The sequence below is a fragment of the Nerophis ophidion genome, linkage group LG11, assembly GCF_033978795.1.
Source record: "Nerophis ophidion isolate RoL-2023_Sa linkage group LG11, RoL_Noph_v1.0, whole genome shotgun sequence".
Lineage (NCBI taxonomy): Eukaryota > Metazoa > Chordata > Actinopteri > Syngnathiformes > Syngnathidae > Nerophis > Nerophis ophidion.
In genome coordinates, this window is record NC_084621.1 from 56,471,982 (window position 1) to 56,496,620 (window position 24,639).

At 39.2% G+C, this 24,639-nt stretch overlaps 1 protein-coding gene across 1 annotated transcript in view; it reads right to left on the reverse strand.

The window, feature by feature from the left end:
• zhx2a (zinc fingers and homeoboxes 2a) overlaps nt 1-24,639 on the reverse strand; it is a 67,476-nt gene that overhangs the window by 24,939 nt on the left and 17,898 nt on the right. Inside the window, exon 2 of the mRNA XM_061916331.1 lies at nt 594-953. Within this exon, the coding sequence (XP_061772315.1) occupies nt 594-677 (84 nt within the window). The 5' untranslated portion in view covers nt 678-953. The remainder of the gene's footprint in view (nt 1-593; nt 954-24,639) is intronic.

Sequence of the window (24,639 nt, forward strand, 5' to 3'; positions counted from 1 at the left end):
GAATCGTAGCTCGTGAATCGTAATCGAATCCTGAGGTGCCCAAAGACTCCCACCTTTCATAAACCCTGGGGTTCAAACTTGTGATTTATATAACTGAAGCATTCCCTTGGTGTGCCACCTTTAGGTAATTTCCTGTATGTCAGTTATTTTTGATAAGGTGATTTATGTAATTAAGGTGTTGCTGTAGCTTGTTTACTTCAGATGCAGTCAGTAGTCATTTGATCCAATTTATTAGGTAATATTAGTAGTGTTCCTCAAGGTTCTATTTTAGGTCCCGTCTTTTTCATCATTTTGACTGTTCAACTGGTGGCCTGCAAGTTCTGTTAAAAAAAGTAAAGACTCACATATTAAACACACTACAGTGCTGTCACAGAGATGATCTTTGACTACCTTCAGTGCAGAAATTTCCGTAATTCATAATAAAATAGACCAAATTCAAATGTCTACTGCAGAGGACGCTGGTTCTCAGAATATAAATAATAAGACTAATAAAGAAGTCAAAAAATTCAGCCCCCCTGTCCTTAGCTTTCTGAAATGTGGCTGCTAAAACAATTAGGTTGAATATCCTTGTCCAAGACATATGAAAAGGGTACCTCCTCCTCCTCATCGTCCAGCTCAACCATGGTCTCCAGTGGGCGGATCATACAGGGAGTGGAAGCCTTACGCCGACTAGACATGATGACGATGAATAATGAAGGCCGCCTTCACTTTTTCTTGGCCAGGTATTCAGTAACGGAGACTATGGCAGGATCACTGCCACAGAGTGAGATGAATAGCTAGAAGGATTGGCTTGTACTGGGACAAGTCAGACTTTTGGAAGAGGAGAGCTGCTCCCAGGGGCAGGATGAGTGGGTTGAGCGAGGGCAACAGAGGGTGAAGTTCCAGGCTTGTCTCGCTGACAGCGTCAGCGCCAAAGTAAGCTGACCTTGAGGAAATGCATGACAGGACACCACCTGGACAAGCAGAAAAGATATAAAGGATATTTACTTGCATTTGCATTACCGAATTATAGCTTTGAATCCTTTGTTAATATTGGTACCCACACCCATTAGAACATGTTTCTGTTGACGGCTAACAGAGACCAATACACATGAAAGAAGTATAGCGATATTTCTGTATCCGTAAATATGATATTTCAGTGAAGTTTGGTAAGGTACAAACAAAAGCATTTATCAGGATCCACACTTTTCGTCCCTAAATTACTTACCAGGACTTTCTTCAGTCACTACAGACAGGACCCACTACGCTAACCATTACTAAAATTACATTTAAGCAGTATAGTTGCTTTCTACTTGTCCTGGAAAAGTATATGGATGGACATTACATATTTATTTGCTTCATTTCTGGCCAATTGTGTAGATTGGATTATTGAACAGTTTAGGTACTATTTGGCTGATACCGTCAAGTGTTCTGCTTTTTTTGCTGTGCTTATCCCACACTTGCTTGAAAGGATGTACCAATGCTGAATATGGCTTCTGGATTTTACTCAAAAGACCAGACCGTCATTTTTTCCCCTTTTATTTTCCTTTAGTTTGCAACCATTTCCTCAAACAATGAAACAGCTTCTTTTGCCTTTTGTTAGCAGCTTTTAGCAGCCTTAGTTAGCTTTTAGGAGCTTTTAGAGTCTTTGGTAGCTTTTTGCAGTCTTTAGGAGCTTTTAGCAGTCTTAGTTTTTAGCAGTCTTAGTTTTAGCTGAAAAACCCTTAAGGACAAAACAGCACAAGATCAACATGCTGTACAAAACCAATCAATTATTAATCCCATAATTTACAATTATTAGATAGGCTATCGAACTTTTAACCATTAAACAAGTGCGAGAAAATTGACTATTGTTTCCCTTTTAAGTTAAAACAGATTTTAAATAAATTGTCAACATAAATGCACCAAAATACATATAAAATATGTTTAACCCCAAAAATACAATAAATAAATGCAGCAGAAAACCCAATATGCAAGTACATAAACACCATACCAATTAAGCACTTATTTTATACACATATTTATAATATATATCCAATATAAAAGTATTTATTTAGCAGTGAAACACTCAGATCTTAAATGTTGTCTACTGGTAGAAAAATGACCCGTTTCTTATGCCCTCACTAACAGCCAATGATCCATCCATCCATCCATTTTCTACCGCATATTCCCTTTCGGGGTCGCGGGGGGCGCTGGCCCCTATCTCAGCTACAATCGGGCGGAAGGCGGGGTACACCCTGGACAAGTCGCCACCTCATCGCAGGGCCAACACAGATAGACAGACAACATTCACACTCACATTCACACACTAGGGCCAATTTAGTGTTGCCAATCAACCTATCCCCAGGTGCATGTCTTTGGAAGTGGGAGGAAGCCGGAGTACCCGGAGGGAACCCACGCATTCACGGGGAGAACATGCAAACTCCACACAGAAAGAGCCTGGATTTGAACCCAGGACTGCAGGACCTTCGTATTGTGAGGCAGACGCACTAACCCGTCTGCCACCGTGAAGCCCCCCAATGATCCAGCACAGTTCAATCCAACACTTGAAATTGAGCAACTTCACCCTCCTGATGAAGCATACTGTTCCAACATTTATCAGATCAAGTAAAGAATATGCATTAACATTTCCTTACCAAACAACATCTAAACAAACACCGTGTGTATTTATCCTCCAGACGAGGGACGCTACATGCCCCCCCATCTTAACAGCGTAACAGGGTTATTGTCTGAGCAACTAAGCTATTAAATTTTGTGCATTAAACCAATAAGCTGTGCTCTCTTAGAACTGAATGATGGTTCTATACTTGGAGAAATATGAGAAGGAGGTGTTTTCACGGTGCGTTCAAGGTCCGCTGAACATATTAGGACATCACAACACATGTTAGCAATATTAAATCAATCAATCAATCAATGTTTACTTATATAGCCCTAAATCACTAGTGTCTCGAAGGGCTGCACAAACCACTACGACATCCTCGGTAGGCCCACATTAGGGCAAGGTAAACTCACACCCAGTGGGACGTCGGTGACAATGATCACTATGAGAACCTTGGAGAGGAGGAAAGCAATGGATGTCGAGCGGGTCTAACATGATACTGTGAAAGTTCATTCCATAATGGATCCAACACAGTCGCAAGAGTCCAGTCCAAAGCGGATCCAACACAGCAGCGAGAGTCCCGTTCACAGCGGAGCCAGCAGGAAAACATCCCAAGCGGAGGCAGATCAGCAGCGCAAGGATGTCCCCAGCCGATACACAGGCGAGCAGTACATGGCCACCGGATCGGACCGGACCCCCTCCACAAGGGAGAGTGGGACATAGGAGAAAAAGAAAAGAAACGGCAGACCAACTGGTCTAAAAAGGGAGTCTATTTAAAGGCCAGAGTATACAAATGAGTTTTAAGGTGAGACTTAAATGCTTCTACTGAGGTGGCATATCAAACTTTTACCGGGAGGGCATTCCAGAGTACTGGAGCCCGAAATGAAAACGCTCTATAGCCCACAGACTTTTTTTGGGCTTTGGGAATCACTAATAAGCCGGAGTCTTTTGAATGCAGATTTCTTGCCGGGACATATGGTACAATACAATCGGCAAGATAGGATGGAACTAGGCCGTGTAGTATTTTATATGTAAGTAGTAAAACCTTAAAGTCACATCTTAAGTGCACAGGAAGCCAGTGCAGGTGAGGCAGTACAGGCGTAATGTGATCAAACTTTCTTGTTCTTGTCAAAAGTCTAGCAGCAATAATAATATTTATTTGTTAGGCACTTTTTATTCAAACAAATCCAAATGTGCTACAATACAAATCAATATCTCTCCTTTGAAAACCACATAAACAATGTTACCCGGTCTGCTTACTTTCATCTCCGAAACATTAGTCAACTTCGCCCATCCCTCACCCCACATACTGCTGCCATACTCGCCCATAGCCTGGTCACCTCTTGCCTCGACTACTGCAGCTCTCTCCTGTTTTGTCTGCCTCACATGTCCCTTCACAAACTTCAGCTTCTCCAGAACTCTGCAGCCTGGATAATCACCGGAACCCCTTCAATTTAGCACATCATTCTTGTTCTGCAGCAACTCCACTGGCTACCAATCAAACATCGTATCCACTTTAAAATAATTGTCCTTACTTTCAAAGCCATCCATAACCTCTCTCCGTCATATCTCTCTGACCTGCTCCATGTCGCCACACCCTCTCGTTCCCTAAGATCTTCTTCATCCATCCATCTCACTGTCCCCTTATTCAAACTGTCCACCATGGCTGCCCGAGCTTTCAGCCGCTCTGCCCCACATCTTTGGAACTCTCTACCACCAGACCTTCGTAACTTAAGACTCAATATCCCTCTTCTAATCAAGACTCAAAACACACCTATTCCTGACTGCTTATTCACTGTGATCATCATATCTTATCTATCTTTGTTGTTGTTGTCGTTTTTATCCAATTTGATTTTATTGTTTTGATTTTGTACAGTGTCTTTGAGTGCCCACAAAGGTGCCTTATAAGTAAAATGTATTATTATTATTATTATTATTAATATTTAAAACAATAAAAGTTTAGCTATTAAAACAGATAAAATACTAAAACAATTTTTAAAACAGTTCTTCTGTTTTAGTTAAAAAAAACAACAACAAAAAACAACTAAGTCAAACGATTCCAGTGTGTGTAGAAGTACTTTTAGAGCATATTTTGATTATACCGCTATAATCTATGATCATTTTGTCAATACCCGTGATATATAGTTTTCATATAGTTACGTCGCTACTTGAAATGTGTTTCCATCCAAACTTCTTAAAGTTTACTAAGCACCTATTTCTTGTGTTGTTTCACGCTAGTTTAACAGCAAACTTAGTGATTAGCATGCCTTGCTCACTTGGTGTGTGACATGTTTAGCCTCGTTATCAATTGATAATGTACATAAAGGGAAACTGCACTTTTTTAGGGAATTTTGCCTATTTTTCACAATCATTATAGGAGGCATGGTGATGGATGTTTGTTTGGTTACAACGGAGGCTCTTGGAGTCGAGCAATTCCACCTATAAAACACTTCAAAAAAGACTTCCAATACGGGTTTATATATATGATATAAAGATGTATCCAATGTAGTAACGGGTACATTTATAATATTTAATATTGACGCGTATTGATCATTTTAAGCATACGCAGCACATTAATTTAAAAACCATCACGTTTGCTTTTTTTTTTCTTCATTACTGATTGTTACTCACTCCAGATCACTTACTGTGCAAGGTCTGCTGTCATTGGGGTGCTGACTGCTCGGATGTTCATATATACCCATTTAGATGAAAAATGACTCAGTCCTCACAAAGCCATGTTCGAGTCCTAAATGGCTGTCAAAGTGTACTACTTATACCTCCTCAGACTTCTTCTGTCCAGGTGAGATGCATGATCTATAATCTACGATAAACTTACAGAGAGCAAGGAAGCGAGAAAGCAGCAGACCGCTCGATGTTAACATGTGCACCCCCTGAAGTGATCACAGCGTCGCTATAAATAGTTTGTCTGCATTAGCGCTTATAAAAACACTATCACTAATACATGTTAAAATTAAAATGACAAAATATAAATGGAGTATTGTTAGTGCTTTTTAAATGGTTATTCATTGGATTTTGTGGACGAAATAGAGAACCTCACATTGGCTCCACTCTAAGCAGACTTTTATTAACGTTTATTTACAAGTTAGAATTTAGAATGCATTTGTTTTTAATCCATCTGTCATAATGATGAACAAAGATAGGCAACATTCCAAAAAAAAAGATACTAATTGAATGCAGTATATTTGCAACAACAGAGGTGAGGATTATTAACTTAGGGGATCAGCTCCACACTGTTTATGGACATATACACTATTACTGCTAACCAAAAATAAATACAATGTCAGCCAGAGAGGATTGACTCTTGTAATCAGCAATGAAATACATTACTCGGCAAAGGTCGTCACAAACTTTTTGACAAAAATCGGCCAATACTGATCAATGGCTGATTGATCAGCACACCTAACAAAGGGGGGAAAACCAAGTTGGTAGGATAATTATTGATAATGTTGCAGACTGAGAAAGAACAACAGGCAAACACATTTTAAAAAGATAGTCTAAATGCAGAGAACACATACATGTGTTTGGTTGCTAAACACCTTCCTAAAGGCAAAGATTGAGACAGTCTGACTTGAAAACATCAACTAATATCTCCCTCTACGCCATGTCTGGGCAATTATTTTGACTCCGTGGCCAAATTTTGAGAAAAAAATGGGTCTGGGGTCCGGTATACCTATTTTTAGGAACACTAATACAAAACCTCACAATAATGTCTGATTGAATGCTAAAAACATTATGAAAGACCACCCTAAAAAACGGAATGGAATTTTACTGATTTTTTAATGAGACACCCAAAATGTACGTGAAAATAAAGAATGTGGGATTTACAATATTAACTATCAATGATAAAACACTGAAAATTGACAACATATGAACGTCACACCCCCTCTCGGTCGACATGTTTTACAATAAAGCGAAACGCAACAAAAATACAACAAACACAGCGAAATATGAATGCAAAGGGTAAAACAAAAACCCCACCTACAATCTGATATATCTCTAAGCTTTAGTACTTTATTGTAAAAATCTCCTTCCTCGTTTGCTCTGGAAACACTTTGTGGAAACGCCCCACACCCACACTGATTGGTGCCTCATCTGAGCTGCTGTGACGTAGATTACCATAGTAACTTGTATATAATGCAAAAGCACAGATTCCAACCATTGAAATGCATTGTATAGTTCAAGACTTACGGTCATTTGAAAACATCACTGCACATCATAATGGCAGATACAGTTTCCAAAATATATCTAAAAAAATTATTTGGGAATGTCCGGCGGGCCAGATTGAAAAACTTAACAGGACCCATGCGGCCCCCGGGCCTTAATTTGCCCAGGTTGATGCCTCAATCACATTTTCCTGAAAAACAAATCAAAAAGGACTTGTCATCAGTGCTTCTCTCAAAAAAGCTGCACATAAGACAAGAATGTTCCATTAAAATCTAAACCTCTTCAGGGTTTCCCACGCATTCATTTATTTGTGGTGGCCCGCCACGAAAGAATTACGGCCGACACAAATAAAAAAAATGAAAAATAAAAATTAAAAAAAACATTTCTTTTTTTTTTCGGCTTTTGACTCGCTTGATCGCTCATAAAAGCAATGGGACTGTCTGTGAATGGAGCTTGTAGTTACACATTACATACATATGTAAATATTATATAAATATGTACATAAAGTGTTGTAATTATATTCCAACTCCACGTTCTTCTTGGTCATCGCCGCCGCCACCCCCCCCACCACCGCCCGACCACACCACCACAAATAGATGCCTGACCTGTGGGAAACACTGCTCTTTATAACAATATTTGGGTGTCTTCCTGTGCAGAAACGAGAATAATTAGTAATCACACTTCATGATATGACTTCTGCGACAAATCGCATCAAAGTTCTTCCTCAAACTCATTACCACAATGTCGCTATAGCAACTGAGCACATAGAGCTGTAGTCGAGAAGCTGCTACATACATAGAGTATGGCTACAATGGCGGCTCGACTTATAGAGGGCAAGACAAGCTAGGGTGACACCATATAAAATAGCAGACACAATGCTTGCCTTGAAAGCTTAAAAAAATGTCCTGCCAAAATTCAGAGTGATGGGGTGCTGGTCATCTTTTTTCCCCACAATGTGACTCCCTACTGACAGAGAAGGTTGGAGAAAAGTCACAACGCAAAATAAAACAAGTCCAATTTACAGAAAGCCAAGGACACCAAGGCGAGTTGAAGAATGACACTTGTGGCAAGAAACATTCTGGGGAAGTGCAATTGCTGGACCACCATGGCATCAAAAATAAGAAGGTACAACTTCACGTTTTGTATCACTATGGTCCACTGTGTCCACTCATTTGCACAATTAGCATGGAGACAAAAATGTGGTCCAAAGAAAGTAAAGATGCATTAGTCAGCTTCAAATTAACATACATGTCCGATAACGTAGTGCTGGGCAATATGGCTGAAAACTGTCACGATATGTTTTTTGTTTTTTATTTTTTTAAATGAATTTATTAATCAATCCAACAAAACAATACACAACAACACCATAACAATTCAAACCATTTCCAAAACCAAACCCGACCCAGCAACATTCAGAATAGCAATAAACAGAGCAACTGAGGACACACAAACATGACACGGTACAATCTAAAAGTAGTGAAACAAAAATTAATATTATCAATATTAGTAACAATTTCAAACAGCAGTGGTTAAAAATCTCTCATTGATGTTATTATTATAAACGTTAATACAAAAAAAAAAAGAACAATAGTGTCACAGTGGCTTACACTTGCATCGCATCTCATAAGCTTAACAACACACTGTGTCCAATATTTTACACAAAGATATAATAAGTCGTATTTTGGTTCATTTAATACTTAAAACTAATTTAAATAACAGATCCCATATTCCAGTATAGGACTCATTATTATCCAAATTAATGCAGTTTTTTCTACTGATATCATCTCCATAGTTTCTGTATACCAGTCAGTATGAGTTGGACTATCAACATCTATCCATTTTTTTAATATTACCCTTTTTGTTATTATGTATATTGAAAGAAATGCATTTTTACTCTTTGATGACACGTTATTAAATTGATGGAGATCTCCAAGAATACAAGTTTGTAGTGTCATTGGGATGTTTATATCAAGGAATGTGATTGCTTCTTTTGTTGTTTTCAACCATAACTCTTTTATTCTCTGACATTCCCACAATAAATGAAGAAGAGTTCCTTCAGCTGCCCGACACTTAGTACTTAACTTGCTATCTACTACACCAATTTTAAACAGCTGAGAAGATGTAAAATACAATCTATTCAATATCATAAATTGAGTCAGCTTATCTTTAATGTTTCTAAAAGGCTTTTTGGCCTTTTTCCAAATATCATTCCATGATATGTCTCTTTCATCTAAAATGTTTAAGTCCATCATCCATTTCCGAACACATGCATCATTTGCATTTCTAGTGTGGTGTTCATTTATCATTCCATAAAATAGTTTAATGAATTTCTTAAATGCATCTTGATTAAAAAGTGGATCTTCCAGTTCACTTAACTTACTTTCAGAGGATATGCATTTATTTACAGCGTGTTTTAAAGAGATACAATTTAAAAAAATATTTCTGGGTACATTATAATGATCAACTAAATCATTGAACGGTTTAAAAGAGTTTTTATTACTAATATGATGAAGTTTTCTATATTGGTCGATAGAAGTACTATGTTTTATGACCTATGGAAAATTTGGACTAGGAGTAGGGCTGGACGATATGGCAAAAAAAAAAAAAAAAGATCACAATTTTTTTCTTCATATCATCCAATCTCAATGAATATTATTGTTTTGCAAGAAGATTATAGCGAGTACTGTTGCATCCCTACTGTTTACTACTGCAGTATCTAACAGACATTTATGCCATGTTTGACCGAGGTAATATATGCTGACAGCCTTAACAGCTGACGAGGTGCAACCTTACAGAAATCCGTACCTTGGTTTTGCTTCTCTTTTGATACGTTTTGTGGGGGTGAAGAGAACAACTTTTCTTAGTCTCAAAGTTATTTTGTTTGTTTGCTTGTTATCACAAACATTCTGCAGTAAAAGTGTCGGTGGTGTACTGAATACTATCAGACTTTATTTATTTATTTTTTTTTGTCCTGTCCAGCTTCTCAGGTAAATCATATAGTTGATGTAAATGGCCATATCAGATGTTCAGATTTACTTTACAAAAGAGAAGTGTAGGATACATACATCTCTTGTTGCCTTATTTGAATTTGACTTTATTAAATGTATTTATATTATAATTTGGTACAGCCGGGCCGGAGCAGGAGGGGATAGAAAGAGAAAAAAAGGAAGACAGAGGGGGAAATTGTGGGGATAAGAGGGAGATTAGACAGAGAGAAAAAAACAACAGCAAACACAACAATAACAACAAACAACAACATGTATTTTCAAGTTAACCTTCACTTAACACTTTCAAATGGTAAATTATTATTTGTATTATTTGATTACTTGTATATGTCAGTGCTCCTCACCAGTGCTTTTTTAAATCCCACCTACAGTAGTTTATATTTAATATACGTAAATTAAGGTGTAGTTTGAATTTGAGGTACTGTAAAATATGTATAAACTCATAAAAAAAACTTAAATGATTATTTCAGGAGGAAAATGTTTTTTTTTTATCTACTAACTCAAAAATTGGAAGAAAAAAGTGCCTGCAGAGTAAATTTAGTACATTTTATACCAGAGGAGTTGAATATTTGCAGACACAAACAAAAAGTCTAATTAGAAATTATTTCGATTAAAAAATGCCTTTTTCTGATTAAATTAGTAAATGTGTTTATTATTCTCACAGTTGTAAGAAATACGGTATAGTTCAGTCACAAGTGCCTGTGAGTCCGCATGCAGGGCTTCGCACCACAACATGAACTCAGGCAGTCAATTTGTGTCCATGCACTAAATAAGCCTGATTTCTCAAATAGTTCGGCTTTAAATAAGCATCCTACAACCCACGGAAACACCTAATCAGATCATGTTCCGTTTTCATAAAATTGGACTAATACACCTGGATTATGCGAACGAAAACCAGAGGGGCCCTTCGTATCGCGCATGCACCAGTCTCAAAGCGCGGCATACGGAAGCAGATACCATTCAATAAAAACGTAGCAATGAGATGATTAAGTTAATGAAAAGACTGTTTATTTGCTTCAAAAAGTAAAATAACATAGCATTTAAAAGTTTGTTGATTGTAGAAAAAAGAAAGAGCTTCACTAAAGAAGGTAGCGAAGGAAATGTAGAATAACGGCTTAATTTGGACTCCCAAACTAAATACGAATGAATGAGATGAAAGAGAACAAAGCAGGTATATTAAAGGCAAATATCAAAGCGTACATAAACCTCTCAGCATTATCAATGAACTTGAAGACATTAGAAAGTTTTGGATTCAATTATTCTCCTCACACAAGACTTTTCGTTTACTTCCATTCAAAAGTCCATCCATCCATCCATTTCTACCGCTTATTCCCTTTGGGGTGGCGGGGGGCGGTGGTGCCTATCGCAGCTACAATCATGTGACCAAATACAACCTATTGGGAAGCAAACAGTCATCAAGAGGTTTTCTTCTGGACTCAACCAGGTCAGCCCACATAATAACTAATTGGTCTATTTATTTGTTTGTTAGTTAATGTGTGTGTGGGTAAAGAGTGAGCAAAACAACATAGTGAGGTTCTGTATCAGTGTTCTTATTACCAATTAAAAATGAACTGCATTGTTCAGACAAAACAGTGGAGACTGAGGCTCTGAGCTGAACATCTTCACATTCAAATGCCTGTAGCGATGGAGGTTGCAGGAAAGAGGCTGAGTCAAGCTGGAGCTGGGCCACTGATGTGCTGTGAGCCCACACAACACGAATAATTCTACTTAATTCACATCCATATTAGTAAGCCGGGAAAAACTAAGGCTACACAAATTGATAGTCAGTGTTAAAGTACGGAATGACATGATAATGTCAGAAATCCTGTGAACATTTAAAAAAATGTCCACACAATGCCGTTGTAACCCACTCTGAAAAACATTTCTAAAATTTCACGTTCAAGTCTTTGGAAGATCAAGTTGTCTCAAACAATAAAATAGCCTGAGAAATAAACTGGCATCATGAGCCTCTTCTTCTCGTCTATAATTTTCAGATGCCAAGAGTGGAGTTTATTCACTGCCTGAAATGGTTCCATATCACAAATAAACAAAACATTAGAAAAAAAAAAGGTTTATTTTCCACTATTTTGCATTATCTGGATAGATCATGTATAATTTAACTCATTTTAATGTTACTAAACCATTGTAGAACTCATTGTTCAAAATAGCTCAACTCTCAACGCCTTTAAAATGATTTTCTTTATTCTAAAAATAATTGTTCCAGTCCTTCCATTGCATTTATTTCATTATAAAAGTAAATTGTAAACTTTTTGCTGAGTCAGAGTGAAGCAACCGGTCGCCCACTGGCTCTTCCGTGTGTCTAACCTTAGTCCTCCAGTTATAGCTTCTGTGTGCAGAGGCAGCTCTGTGTTGGAGCCCCAACTCCCTACTGTCTGGATGTTCATTAAACTTGTATGAATACTTAGCCTGGCAGTCACTTGCGATCTGTCTCTTTGCGTATTGCGCGGCTCTTTTGTTGGATTGGTGCATTATACTGGTGAAGCCGTTGTTCGGAAGAAGTCAGAAGGTGACAGCAAATGCACCGGTGAGCTTTTGCAGTAATCATTTTCAGTGCAGACCTATTATATTGAGGAGAATAGAGTACAAGGAAATAAGTAGGACCATCTCTACAGTACAAAGTCAGATGGTAATATACTACAGAAAACAACTGTACTGAAGTTGCAAGTAGAACTGCTACAAGAGCAGCAAGAATAGTAGGGATGAGTCACCACAGCACATCCCACTCAGTAAAGAGAGTACAGAAAGGTAACAACATTTTTTCTTTCCTCCACCTCAGCAGGCGGTGGAAAATGGCCGAATTGTTGTCATAGTCCTATTGACAAACCAGCATCTTCTGCAGACGACATTTGTTATTGATGTATTTCTGCCGTAATGTACAACACAAATGTCCACTGCAAATGAAGCTGCCTCTTAGAAGGGATACAATAGCTATTGGGCATACGTTTTGTATATTGAAATCCTAAATAATTACCTGCTTAGAGCAGACACTAAATATTTTTTTATAGGAAATTTTAAAAAACTGACGAACTGCTAAAAAAAAGAAGATCTCAGCCGTTAACGCCATTACTGTCGGGTTTGTTGTGTCAAGGTGTGACTATAGTGTTGTACAGTAATTTCGAGTAGTGGGTGAGGGCTAGTGGTAGTGAGTGAGGGCTAGTGGTAGTGTGTGCGGGGTGTATTGGGATTGGGCCTTAAGCTTCTTTTTTAAAATATTGCAAATATTATGAGTAGTTTAAATTTATAGTCGACAAATTCAATCTTTGAGACATCCCGTCTCCGTATTGTAAACGCCCGCAGGCTGTAGTTTGGGGACTACTGGTTCAGAGAAAAAAAATCGGAACATAATAATAATAATAATGGATTAGATTTATATCGCGCTTTTCTATTGTTATATACTCAAAGCGCTCACAGAGAAGTGGGAACCCATCATTCATTCACACCTGGTGGTGGTAAGCTACATCTGTAGCCACAGCTGCCCTGGGGTAGACTGACGGAAGCGTGGCTGCCAGTTTGAGCCTACGGCCCCTCCGACCACCACCAATCATTCATTCACCAGTGTGAGCAGCATCGGGGGCAAAGGGTGAAGTGTCTTGCTCAAGGACACAACGGCAGCGACTTTGATGTCAATAGGTGGGAAGCGAACCTGCAACCCTCAGGTTTCTGGCACGGCCGCTCTACCCACTACGCCATGACGCCCATCTCTGTATTAAGGTGTTGACATAGTCTAGATGCCTTGTTACGTAAATGGCAAGTGTTTGAATACTGCAAGTCATCCTATGTTTATGTAATTTCATGGCGTTTTATAATTGTGATAGAGGCGAGAATGCAGGCTTTGCAGACTAGCCTTAATGGTAACTGCAGTATCTTTACGCTTGAAGGACAAGAGATAACCACTCTACTTTCAACAAGAGTAGACATTAGGTTAAAGCCTTTTGTGTTTCAGAAGCACATTAATGATGTGAAATGAAGAGACAGTAAGACTGATCGGGTGCAATGAGGTGGGCAAGGGGAGGGGATAGATAACAGACTGAGCAAGATGCAGAATTAGACCGAGGTTTTGTGCTATGGACTGAGGAAAAGATTGCATTGGCACAATCTGCCGAGTGCACAAAGTTTTCACAAAAGTGGACACTGCTGCAGCACATACTCTTGAGGCCAGACAGTACATTACATAAAACCTGAAGCTCCAACGTCACACAAACAATGACCCCGATGATCACTTAGCTTTGGTAAACATTTTTAAATATATTTTTGCAGACAAGAGGCGTGTACAAACTGCAGCTTATGTAGGTTTTCCCCCTCAGGACTCCTTGCTCTACAAGTTAGCTATTGCAGCTAGAAGCTTGATAAGTGTGTGGGTGAGGAGAAGCAGTGCCACCGTTTATATGACGTCTTCCAGCAGGAGTGTCTGAGGTAGCGTTGTGGACCGCCGCAGAATTAATTCAAACCTTATCACGTGGCTCCTCTAGGGCAAAGCTAAGTGCTGCACTGAGCTCTCAAGTGCCGTGCTATGTTCTGCACAGCAACAGAGCGGGGCTTACTTTCACTTGAACTAATCTTCTAAATGAATCACAACAACTCTGTTATTTTATGTTGAGTTGGGAGAATTGTTTGTATTAAAATGTGAACCCATTTTTTGCATTAACAACAAAAATAAAAGCAGAAGGCTTAAAAGACAATGGGTACCCTGGGATAGGTACTTGGGGTGCTGAACAAAGCTGAAACTCACCCCTGTGATGGTGAAAAGTCAGGTGCTGCATATAGCAGTTCATGCATTGTGCTTAGGCTAACAATGCTCATTGTGATAATGTTCAGTTTAAAATTTTAATTATCAGCACAGAGACAGAGAGATAGGTGATTTGCATTACCACATGGACCTCAGCGTTCATTTGACAAATTGTGAAAGACTAGAATGAGTGACATAATTTACTCTATATTAAATGTAGGAGACTATGACCTACATATATGATGATATAAAACTGTCATGTTACAAAATAGCACATTCAGTTAATAATCAAATGTTTTGCTTTATCAGCTTTATGGCGCTTCAAGTAGATAGAATATGCAACATTACAAGACCTGTCTCGAAACAAATCACATCAATAGAATTCCCCCCCAGACTAACATGTGTTTGGTATTCATTGTGAGCAGTTAATGTCAACATAGCAGTAATATTTTAAAAGGGAACATTATCACAATTTCAAAAGGGTTAAAAACTATTAAAATCAGTTCCCTGGGGCCTGTTGTATTTATTGAAGTTTTTTTCAAAATTTTACCGGTCCCGGAATATCCCTAAAAAAAAGCTTTAAAGTGCCTTTTTTTCGCTCTCTGCCAAGACACTGTTCATTTTCCTGTGACGTCACACAGTGCTGCCAATACAAACAAAAACAATGGTGAATACCACAGCAAGATATAGCGACATTAGCTCGGATTCAGACTCGGATTTCAGCGGCTTAAGCGATTCAACAGATTACGCATGTATTGAAACGGATGGTCGGAGTATGAAAGTATTGAAGAAGAAACTGAAGCTATTGAGCGAATAGCTATTGACGCTATTAATAGCCATAGCATGGCCGAATAGTTGCGTTAGCATCGCCGGTAAAATGTGCGGACCAAACGATCAGGACTTTCGCATCTTGTGACACTGGAGCAACTTAAATCTTTCGATTGGTAAGTGTTTTTTTCGCATTAAATGTGGGTGGAAGGAAACGTAATATAGTTGCAAATGCATCTGCAGGTTATCCATACATCTCTGTGCCATATCTGCTTTAGCATCGCCGGTAAAAAGCATGTTAGCATTGATTAGCCTAGCATGTTTGCATCGATTAGCTGGCAGTCAACATCAACAAAACTCACCTTTGTGATTTCGTTGACTTTATCGTTACAAATGCATCTGCAGGTTATTCATACATCTCTGTGCCATGTCTGCTTTAGCACCGCCGGTAAATAGCATGTTAGCATCGATTAGCTGGCAGTCACGCCGCAACCAAATATGTCTGATTAGCACATAAGTCAACAACATCAACAAAACTCACCTTTGTGATTTCGTTGACTTTATCGTTGCAAATGCATCTGCAGGTTATCCATACATCTCTGTGCCATGTATGTCATCGCCGGTAAAATGTGGAGACACTCCAGCACATTCAATGGGGGTCTGGCGGCAGACACTTTCGCATCTTTGGGCCAGTGGTGAAACTTGAATCCCTCCCTGTTAGTGTTGTTACACCCTCCGACAACACACCGACGAGGCATGATGTCTCCAAGGTTCAAAAAAATAGTCGAAAAAACGGAAAATAACAGAGCTGAGACCCGGTGTTTGCAATGTGTTGAAAATGAAAATGGCGGCTATATTACCTCGGTGACGTCACGTTCTGACGTCATCGCCACATAGCAATAAACAGAAAGGCGTTTAATTCGCCAAAATTCACCCATTTAGAGTTCAGAAATCGGTTAAAAAAATATATGGTCTTTTTTCTGCACCATCAAAGTATATATTGACGCTTACATACGTCTGGTGATAATGTTCCCTTTTAATCAAACTCAGTTATAATTTTCACAGGCCTCTTGTCTGATAAAATAATAAATGACAGCAATGTTTGGAAAAACAGTGTTATTAACTTTTTTTTGGTAGGACCGGGAAACTTTCTCTGGTAAGAAAGGTAAACCAAATTGAAGCGACCACTTAACAACAAAACAGAGTAACAGAAGCTACAGTTTGCAAATATTTCACTCAGATCTAATAATACATCACCTAGCTACACACAGACAATATGTTATTATGTTGTTGTTGTTTTTTTAAGTAAAATTACTTTGCCTGGTAACTAAAGACATTTGTTAAGAATTACGTTTGGGAAAGTAACGATCCATCCATCCATTTTTCTACCGCTTATTCCCTTTGCGTTAGCGGGGGACGCTGGTGCCTATCTCAGCTACAATCGAGAGGAATGCGGCGTACACCCTGGACAAGTCGCCACCTCATCGCAGGGCCAACACACATAGACAGACAACATTCACACTCACATTCCAACAGTAGAGTCAGTTTAGTGTTGCCAATCAACCTATCCCCAGGTGCATGTCTTTGGAAGTGGGAAACTCCACACAGAAAGATCCCGAGCCCGGGATTGAACCCAGGACTACTCAGAACCTTCGTATTGTGAGGTAGACGCACTAACCCCTCTCCCACCATGCTGCCCAGAAAGTAACCAGTAATTATAATTATTTACATTTCAAAAACCCTGTTTACTAGACAGGCTCGGCTGACGTTTGCTATTATTTTTGAACTGCAACGCCCTAATCCCTGCATATTTTTCATTGAGCACCATCTTAAAAATAGCACTTGCAGCAAACACGTAACTGCAGTTTCACGGAGGTACAATTTTCGATGTTTATTGAACAACAGCTAATCCAACAAAGATAATCCGAAGCCGAAATCTGTTAAATGCAACAGTACACTCCCTTCTAGATAGTGGTCCCAATCAAAAATGGGCAGCATTGGCACTATTGACCTTCTGATAATGAACAAGGGAAATAGTTGTATTCAGTGACATGATTTATTGTACCCTGTTTACTTCCAGTGAACAAAGTTGTGGGCCACCAAACCATGCGGCAAACAGGGTGTGAACTATCCAAAATCACAAGGGGTCTAAATATTACTGCTAAAAGCAGACGAGCAGAAAATAAATGTGTGCAATTGCTTAAATCCATATGCATTGTCAAAAAGATTTGTTGTGTGATTTCAATGATTATCAGTGGGTCAAGTTCCCAGACATCTCCAATTATCTGGTGCTCCAGACGTGATCCTACACCAGGGGTCGGGAACCTTTTTGGCTGAGAGAGCCATGAAAGCCAAATATTTCAAAATGTATTTCTGTGAGAGCCATATAATCTTTTTTTAACACTGAATACAACCAAATGCGTGCATTTTTAAGACCAACCTTTTTACAGTATAATAAGTTTCTTATTCTTTTTAAAAATGGTAAAAAAAAATGGTAAATGGTTGTACTTGTTAAGCGCTTTTCTACCCCTTTTTAAGGAGCCCAAAGCGCTTTGACACTATTTCCACATTCACCCATTCACACACACATTCACACACTGATGGTGGGAGCTGCCATGCAAGGCGCTAACCAGGGCCCATCATGAGCAAGGGTGAAATGTCTTGCTCAAGGACACAACGGATGTGACTAAGATGGTAGAAGGTGGGGATTGAACCAGTAACCCTCAGATTGCTGGCACAGCCACTCTACCAACTTCGCCACGCAGTCCCCAAGATAATAACATTGTTATTCTAAAGCTAACCAATAATAAATATGATACTTCTTACAATTAAAGCGACTTCTTGAACAGGTGCGATAGAAAATGGATGGTTGGACAAAAATGCATGAGAATTCTTTTATAATTTGAACGTTATTTTTAACACTGTGATTACCGGCGGAATTATTAATTACTTATCGTGTTAATGTTAAGCAATGTCAGCTAAGATTTATCTGAGAGCCAGACTCAGTCATCAAAAGAGCCGCATCTGGCTCGAGAGCCATAGGATCCCTACCCCTGTCCTACACAAAACAAATGAAGGCTTGGAAATGCATGGAGGTCTACAACTTCTTTGGGTGTGGCTGGGTCAAGGAAATTGGCATCAAGAATTTCCCGGTTAATCCTGCATCTTGTTTGCTCGGGCTGGGTGATTGGTGGGCGATTATATGATCGTAATCGTTGATCGCAATTAATTTGAGTTCGATCACGGTCATTAGCTGGTAGCATATTTACTCAATCAAACAAGGCGGATATGTCTGTTAGAAGTTACTGCAGTAGTAAACAGTAGAAAAGCAACGATACTTGGTATTAGCCTGCACGGAACAATCCACCTTTAATGACCGGGATCCTGTGTGTGTCTGTCAATATGTGCGGGTGTGTTTGTGTACGCTTGCGTGTGTACAATTTGTGTCAGTGTGTGTGCGCGACCTCCCGTTCCACCGACGCAAAGGTGAGGCTCGCCCCAATTTAATTAATGTTCAATCAGCTTTGTGCCCTTCCCCTTACACAGCTGGAAGTGCAGCACGGAAGAATAAAATAAAGAAATTTGACTAAAACTTGCAGAGAAGTTGAAACAACATTTAAAAAGGAGCAGTGACTTTACTTTCACTATCTGCTACAGCGCACGAGTCATCCTTCCCTGAATGCATACTTGCAGCCACTCAGAACGTCTATGTGACGGGATTGGTCCCGACAGGGAGAATAAACACACCCACTAATTTAATCAGAAAAGGCATTTTTATATAAAAATATTTTTAATCAGACATTTTTTTATGTATCGGCAAAGATTCCACTCTTCTGACATAACATGTTTTAAAAAAAAAAACCCAACAACTCTGCAAACAGATCATTGGTGTTCTTTTTGTTTGTTTGTGGATAAAAAAACTTTTGTTACTGACATAATCAATAAACTTGTTTTATGTGGGGGTACACATTATTTTTGAGTACCACATTTTCTGGACCATAGGGTGCACCAGATTATTAAGCGCACTGCCAATGAGCGGGTTCTATTCAGGTTTTGTAATACAAAAGGCAGACCGGATTATAACGTGCATTAAAGGCCTCATATAATGATTTTTTTCTCAATTTAAAACATTTCCTTGTGGTGTACATACTGAAACATGCAATGATGGTTCCTTGTTCAAAATATTGCATAGATTATGTTTTACAGACCATCTTCAAGTCGCTTTCTGACTGTCGCTTCAGGATGCACCGTTTTACGGGCGGTCTTATTTACGTGGCTCCCCTTTGACAGCGTTTTCTCCCCGTCTTTTTTGCTTTAGCAGTGTAGCATGCAAGGAAGGGAGTTGAAGAAGAGTCGAAAGATGGCGCTAACTGTTTTAATGACATTCAGACTTTACTTCAATCAACAACGGAGCAGCATCTTCTCATCCGTGGCTCACGAGTGCAACAACGCCGGAAATGTGTCCCGTGAAACTCTCAAATAACTAAAGTTCCTTGGGTGAAATATGTAAACCCACTACACTGGTAGTTGTTAGTGCTTCCATAGTGAGATATAAGTTAGAACTTTACGCTACCTTATATTAGAAATGGCACCAGCAGAGGGTGAATGCCCCATACCAAGAAGATAGTGAAAAAGAAGAAGCTTATCGGACTACAGTGCATATTTTCAAAATTGTGCAGACTTTCAGGACTTATGCAGATCTCAGATACACATCAGCAGGTACCAGAAGGTAAGAAATGTTGGTTTTGCATATAATTGTGAAACAAAACGGCAGATAATATGTCATCAGTTGCCTATGGATGAGTTTCCATGGAGGAAGTGCTAGCTGTTCCAAGTCAGGACCCAGGGTGGACCTCTCCTTTGTGCATCGATTGGTGCCGTCTCAGCGTTCTGACCTGTCTACATGCAAGAGGATTCCCTGCTGACCTCATATGGACTGGACCCTTCTTTGCACCGGTCACCCAGCGGGTGTGGGGGCTCCCCACATCTGCGCTCCCTTCCAAGGATTCTTATAGTTCCCATTGGGTTGAGTTTTCTTCTTGCCCGGATGTTTGATCAGAGCAGAGGATGTCGTCGTGGCTTGTGGAGAAATTTGAGGCATTTGTAATTAAGGGCTATATAAATAAACTTTGATTGATTAAAGCTTGTGGCGTTTTTCCTGGAGAAAGGTAAAATGGTAGCCCGAACGCTTGCTGGCCCATCATTTAGAGCCTTGCATATTTAATGAGCCGGACGTAACGTCAGGTGATTACAACCTATAGGTATATTTGTTAAACTTAAAGTACCAATGATTGTCACACACACACACACACACACACACACACACACACACACACACACACACACACACACACTAGGTGTGGTGAAATTTGTCCTCTGCATTTGACCCATCCCCTTAATCACCCCCTGAGAAATGAGGGGAGCAGTGGGCAGCAGCGGTGCCGCGCCAGGGAATCATTTATGGTGATTTAACCCCCAATTCCAAATCATTGATGCTGAGTGCCAAGCAGGGAGGCAATGGGTCCCATTTTTTTTTATAGTCTTTGGTATGACGTGGCCGGGGTTTGAACTCACAACCTACCGATCTCAGGACGGACACTCTAACACTAGGCTACTGAGTATCGCCATGTTAGTTTGTCAGGTAGTTAGTGGAAAGCATTTCCACCAATTTAACTTTTGTGAATAGGAAGAACACATACCGTTTTAGTAAAAATACAAATGAAAAAGTAGATTAAGGAACTTATTTTTTCTTTTTGCCATTTAATTCACAATTGAAACATTCCTCCGAAAAGTCTTACGGTAATTATAAGTTGTTTCCTGTGTAAACATTTTTACTCTTTTTGTTAATCTGTTATTTAGTTGGACTTGTTGGTCATTGAGCTTGACCTACAATTGTTTTGTGTCTTAATAATAATATTAAATGTTGCAGCAGAACAGAAGTGAACTGGCTCTTGGGAGGATAGAGATATTTTACATTTTGCTTTCACATTCCTTGTTTTCTTTTTAAACATGAAACTATTGTGACCACAGAATGAATAATCAATGGTTAAACAATGTGTCCCCATATAGCTCTTGTACTTACTGGGGACCTAAAATAATTTTCCTCTTAATCTGACTTATAAATGTTACAATGCTGGATACTCTTAAACTAAAAAACCTTAAATAATGCCAAAGCATCAAATCATAAGGTGAATCCATTTACACATGTGCTTACACGCAGTTCTGGATATCTCCCAACGCTGTTTCCCCGTCTTTTATTTACCAGTGGGCAATTTGTGACATACCAGACTGACTAACATACTTATGTGGGCATCCTTGTATATGCTGTTGCTGGTCCTCCTCTCCCTCTGCTGAGCCAAGACTGCAGGCTCAGGCTTCCAGCGTCAAACCTTCTCTCACCACCTCCCGCCTGATGAATACTTCTGTGTCTGTTTGTCCACTTCATTTTACACTTGACTATAGTGTCAATATTGGCCTGTACAAAGATGGATTAGCCGATAAACTCAGACGAAAAAGGATTTAGGAAACACAAGAGAAGGTAAGATAACATTATTTTCACCTAATCCTAGCATGCCACGTGATGTGCACAATAGCCCCAACATGCCACAAGCAGTGAGGTAAATGCTGATAAACTTAATTAGGGTTGGGTACAAAATGTTGGACTTTTGTCGGCACCGACCGAATTCCGTCAATTTACGTATAATTAAACAGTGCCAAACTTCCATACCTTTGTTGCACATGAAGTCCTGTCACAGACGTAAACACTTGGCCGGCAAAGAATTACTCTAAAAACACTCGGGCATATTTAGCCCAAATGCCTTTCGGTAATGTTGCAATATTCCATGTCAACAAAGCATGTATGCCTGATAGAAAACACAATTGAGTGTACAGGAAAGCTCCACTTTTTAAAATGTGTGAGCTGGATGCTAATTTACATTCGATTTGCCATAGACATGCTACAGATTAGCATTATCGACTTTACATGACGATTACAACACCTCCAAATTTGATAATGAAAACTACAATTAACATGCACGTTAAGATCAAACAGCTGATGTGGAGTAAGTACAATAATTACAGTATAAACATGTTTTAATGCACAACGAACGACTAGATTCAGTTTATTGTGGACTAGTATGTTGTATGGTATGTTGGCTAGTTAACTACTGTAGTCCGTACACTACTGCTCCCTCGCGTCTTGGAAGTTCAACTGCAGGCAAGGTCTAGTATATAATACTTGAAAATAAAACATCTGGGAACTGGACAGCACAGTAGCATCACCTCACAGTTAAATGTTATTTAAAAAAAATAGATTTTATAAATAAAAAATAAAAAATTTATTAAAACATGAACACACACAGAAGTACCAGAAATGGTACCATTGAGTACAGATATCAATTACCAGATGTGGAAAATTAGTACCGTATCGATTCAAATTTGAAAGGTACCCAAACCCACACCTAATGCTGTGCCCGGTAAATCTATATGTTGTTTATGATGTTTATTTTCGACCGTGTCTAGACAAAAAGCAGTGATGTTAATCTTCAAGATATATATTTAATCGTGTACACTTTGAAAAGATAAACTCAGCTACTTCGTGGAGGGGTTTATTTGCATTCTAAAGACAATGCCTCCACAAACAAACCTATAGCAGACAGAAAACAGGTTGTATATAAATATGACGGTGGAACAAAATTTATTCACAATTTACAACAAAGCACCTCAAATATGAATTGTATAGACTACAAGAAAGTAGATGTAGATTAAATTAATCACAGGTCCCCTTCAACCAAAATGATAACGTTGCAGCAAGTTGAACTCCACCGTGTACAACCTTATGTCCAGATACAGTTCTTGGATGGTTGTGGTTCAATAAAATATATTTAAACTTCCTGCCAGGGGAGGAAAACGCTCTTTTAGATGTTAATAAATACAACTCAGAAGGGAAGAGGTCATCTTCTTGAATGCAAATTAGGTCAGCGTGACAATGATGTCACCTTCATCAGCTCAAAGGATCTGATGAAAGACCAAACTGCTGATGCTTCTCCAGAATGACAAAGTATGTGCATTTGTTTAAATCTTACTGTTACTATGCAGCCTAATCTCCCCACCTGTCACTGTGCCTTCCTCCCATGTGAATTGATTTAACCTCACACCACTACGTCACTGGTGATGGTGGGGGCAGGCGTGTCTTTGCTCTGCCGTGGCTGACGTGATGCAGTGCAGTCAGCTTGTCAGTGAACACTCTGCCGCTGCTTGGCTTCTCAAAAGTTGAAATCTGGGAGTATGGAACACCAAATTCACATTTAAAGACTGCAATGGCTAAAAAGAAAATATAGGAAAATGTATCCTGACAGTTGCAGCATTGTTCCAATTAAATGATGTCTTTGGATATTGGTAGTAACTCCTGTTGCGTTAAGGTGCAATCTCTTGTTGCAGGAGAGTTTTTTTCCCCTTACTCCCCTGAGGTGTCCTAGTGGGAATTTGTCTACACTGCTTCCAAGAGCTTTGACAGGCAACACCCTCTCTATAATATAAGAGTGGAGCTTTTGGGTATATTTTTATGTTATTATCTGAGATGCCATTAACTTCCTAGTGCGCAGGCTCGTCATGCGGGTCATCGACACCTTCTATTTACATGTAACTTCTCTGATCTGCCCCTTAAAATGATCCCTTACCTTGCACATTTTTTTCTGCCTCAGAAACAGGTGATCTAATCTAAACAGGAGATTTAGAAACGTAACACATCCGACAAGAGGAAAACATAAGTGACAGATTTCTGTTGGTGACGTTATGAAAGAGTTGGAAATCTGTTCTGTATGACGTCAGTGAATGTCGTACCAGTATAATGGGTGAAAAAAAAAGTTGACTTAATTTGCTGATTTGTGTTTCATTGTATATGTTACACCATATCCGATTGTATTTTCAATCCACAAGGCAAGTGAAAATACCATCTAAACATCACAAAATGCCACAATTTCAGACCGTCATTTAGAATATTCCAATCTTAATGTCTTCGGCAATTTTCGTGGAGTTGGGGCTGTATGAGGTCACAGGGAAACTCGTATGCACTCTGACCATATCAGTCCTATTGGAAATATGCAAAAATGTAGAATATATGTGTAGCCTATTATTCACCATCCCTGTGTAAAACAAAATCACTTATGCATTCGAAATCAGAAACAAAAACATTTGAAAAAAGTCAGCAAACAATTGAGTCAATGGGGGCTCCTCTATAGGTTGTATTCAGACATGTGACTTTTGAGCACAAGTGAATTAAGTGGTGGGCCATCAAACCAACATGGTAAATGGGTTGTACTTGTATAGCGCTTTTCTACCTTTTTTTAAAAAGGAAC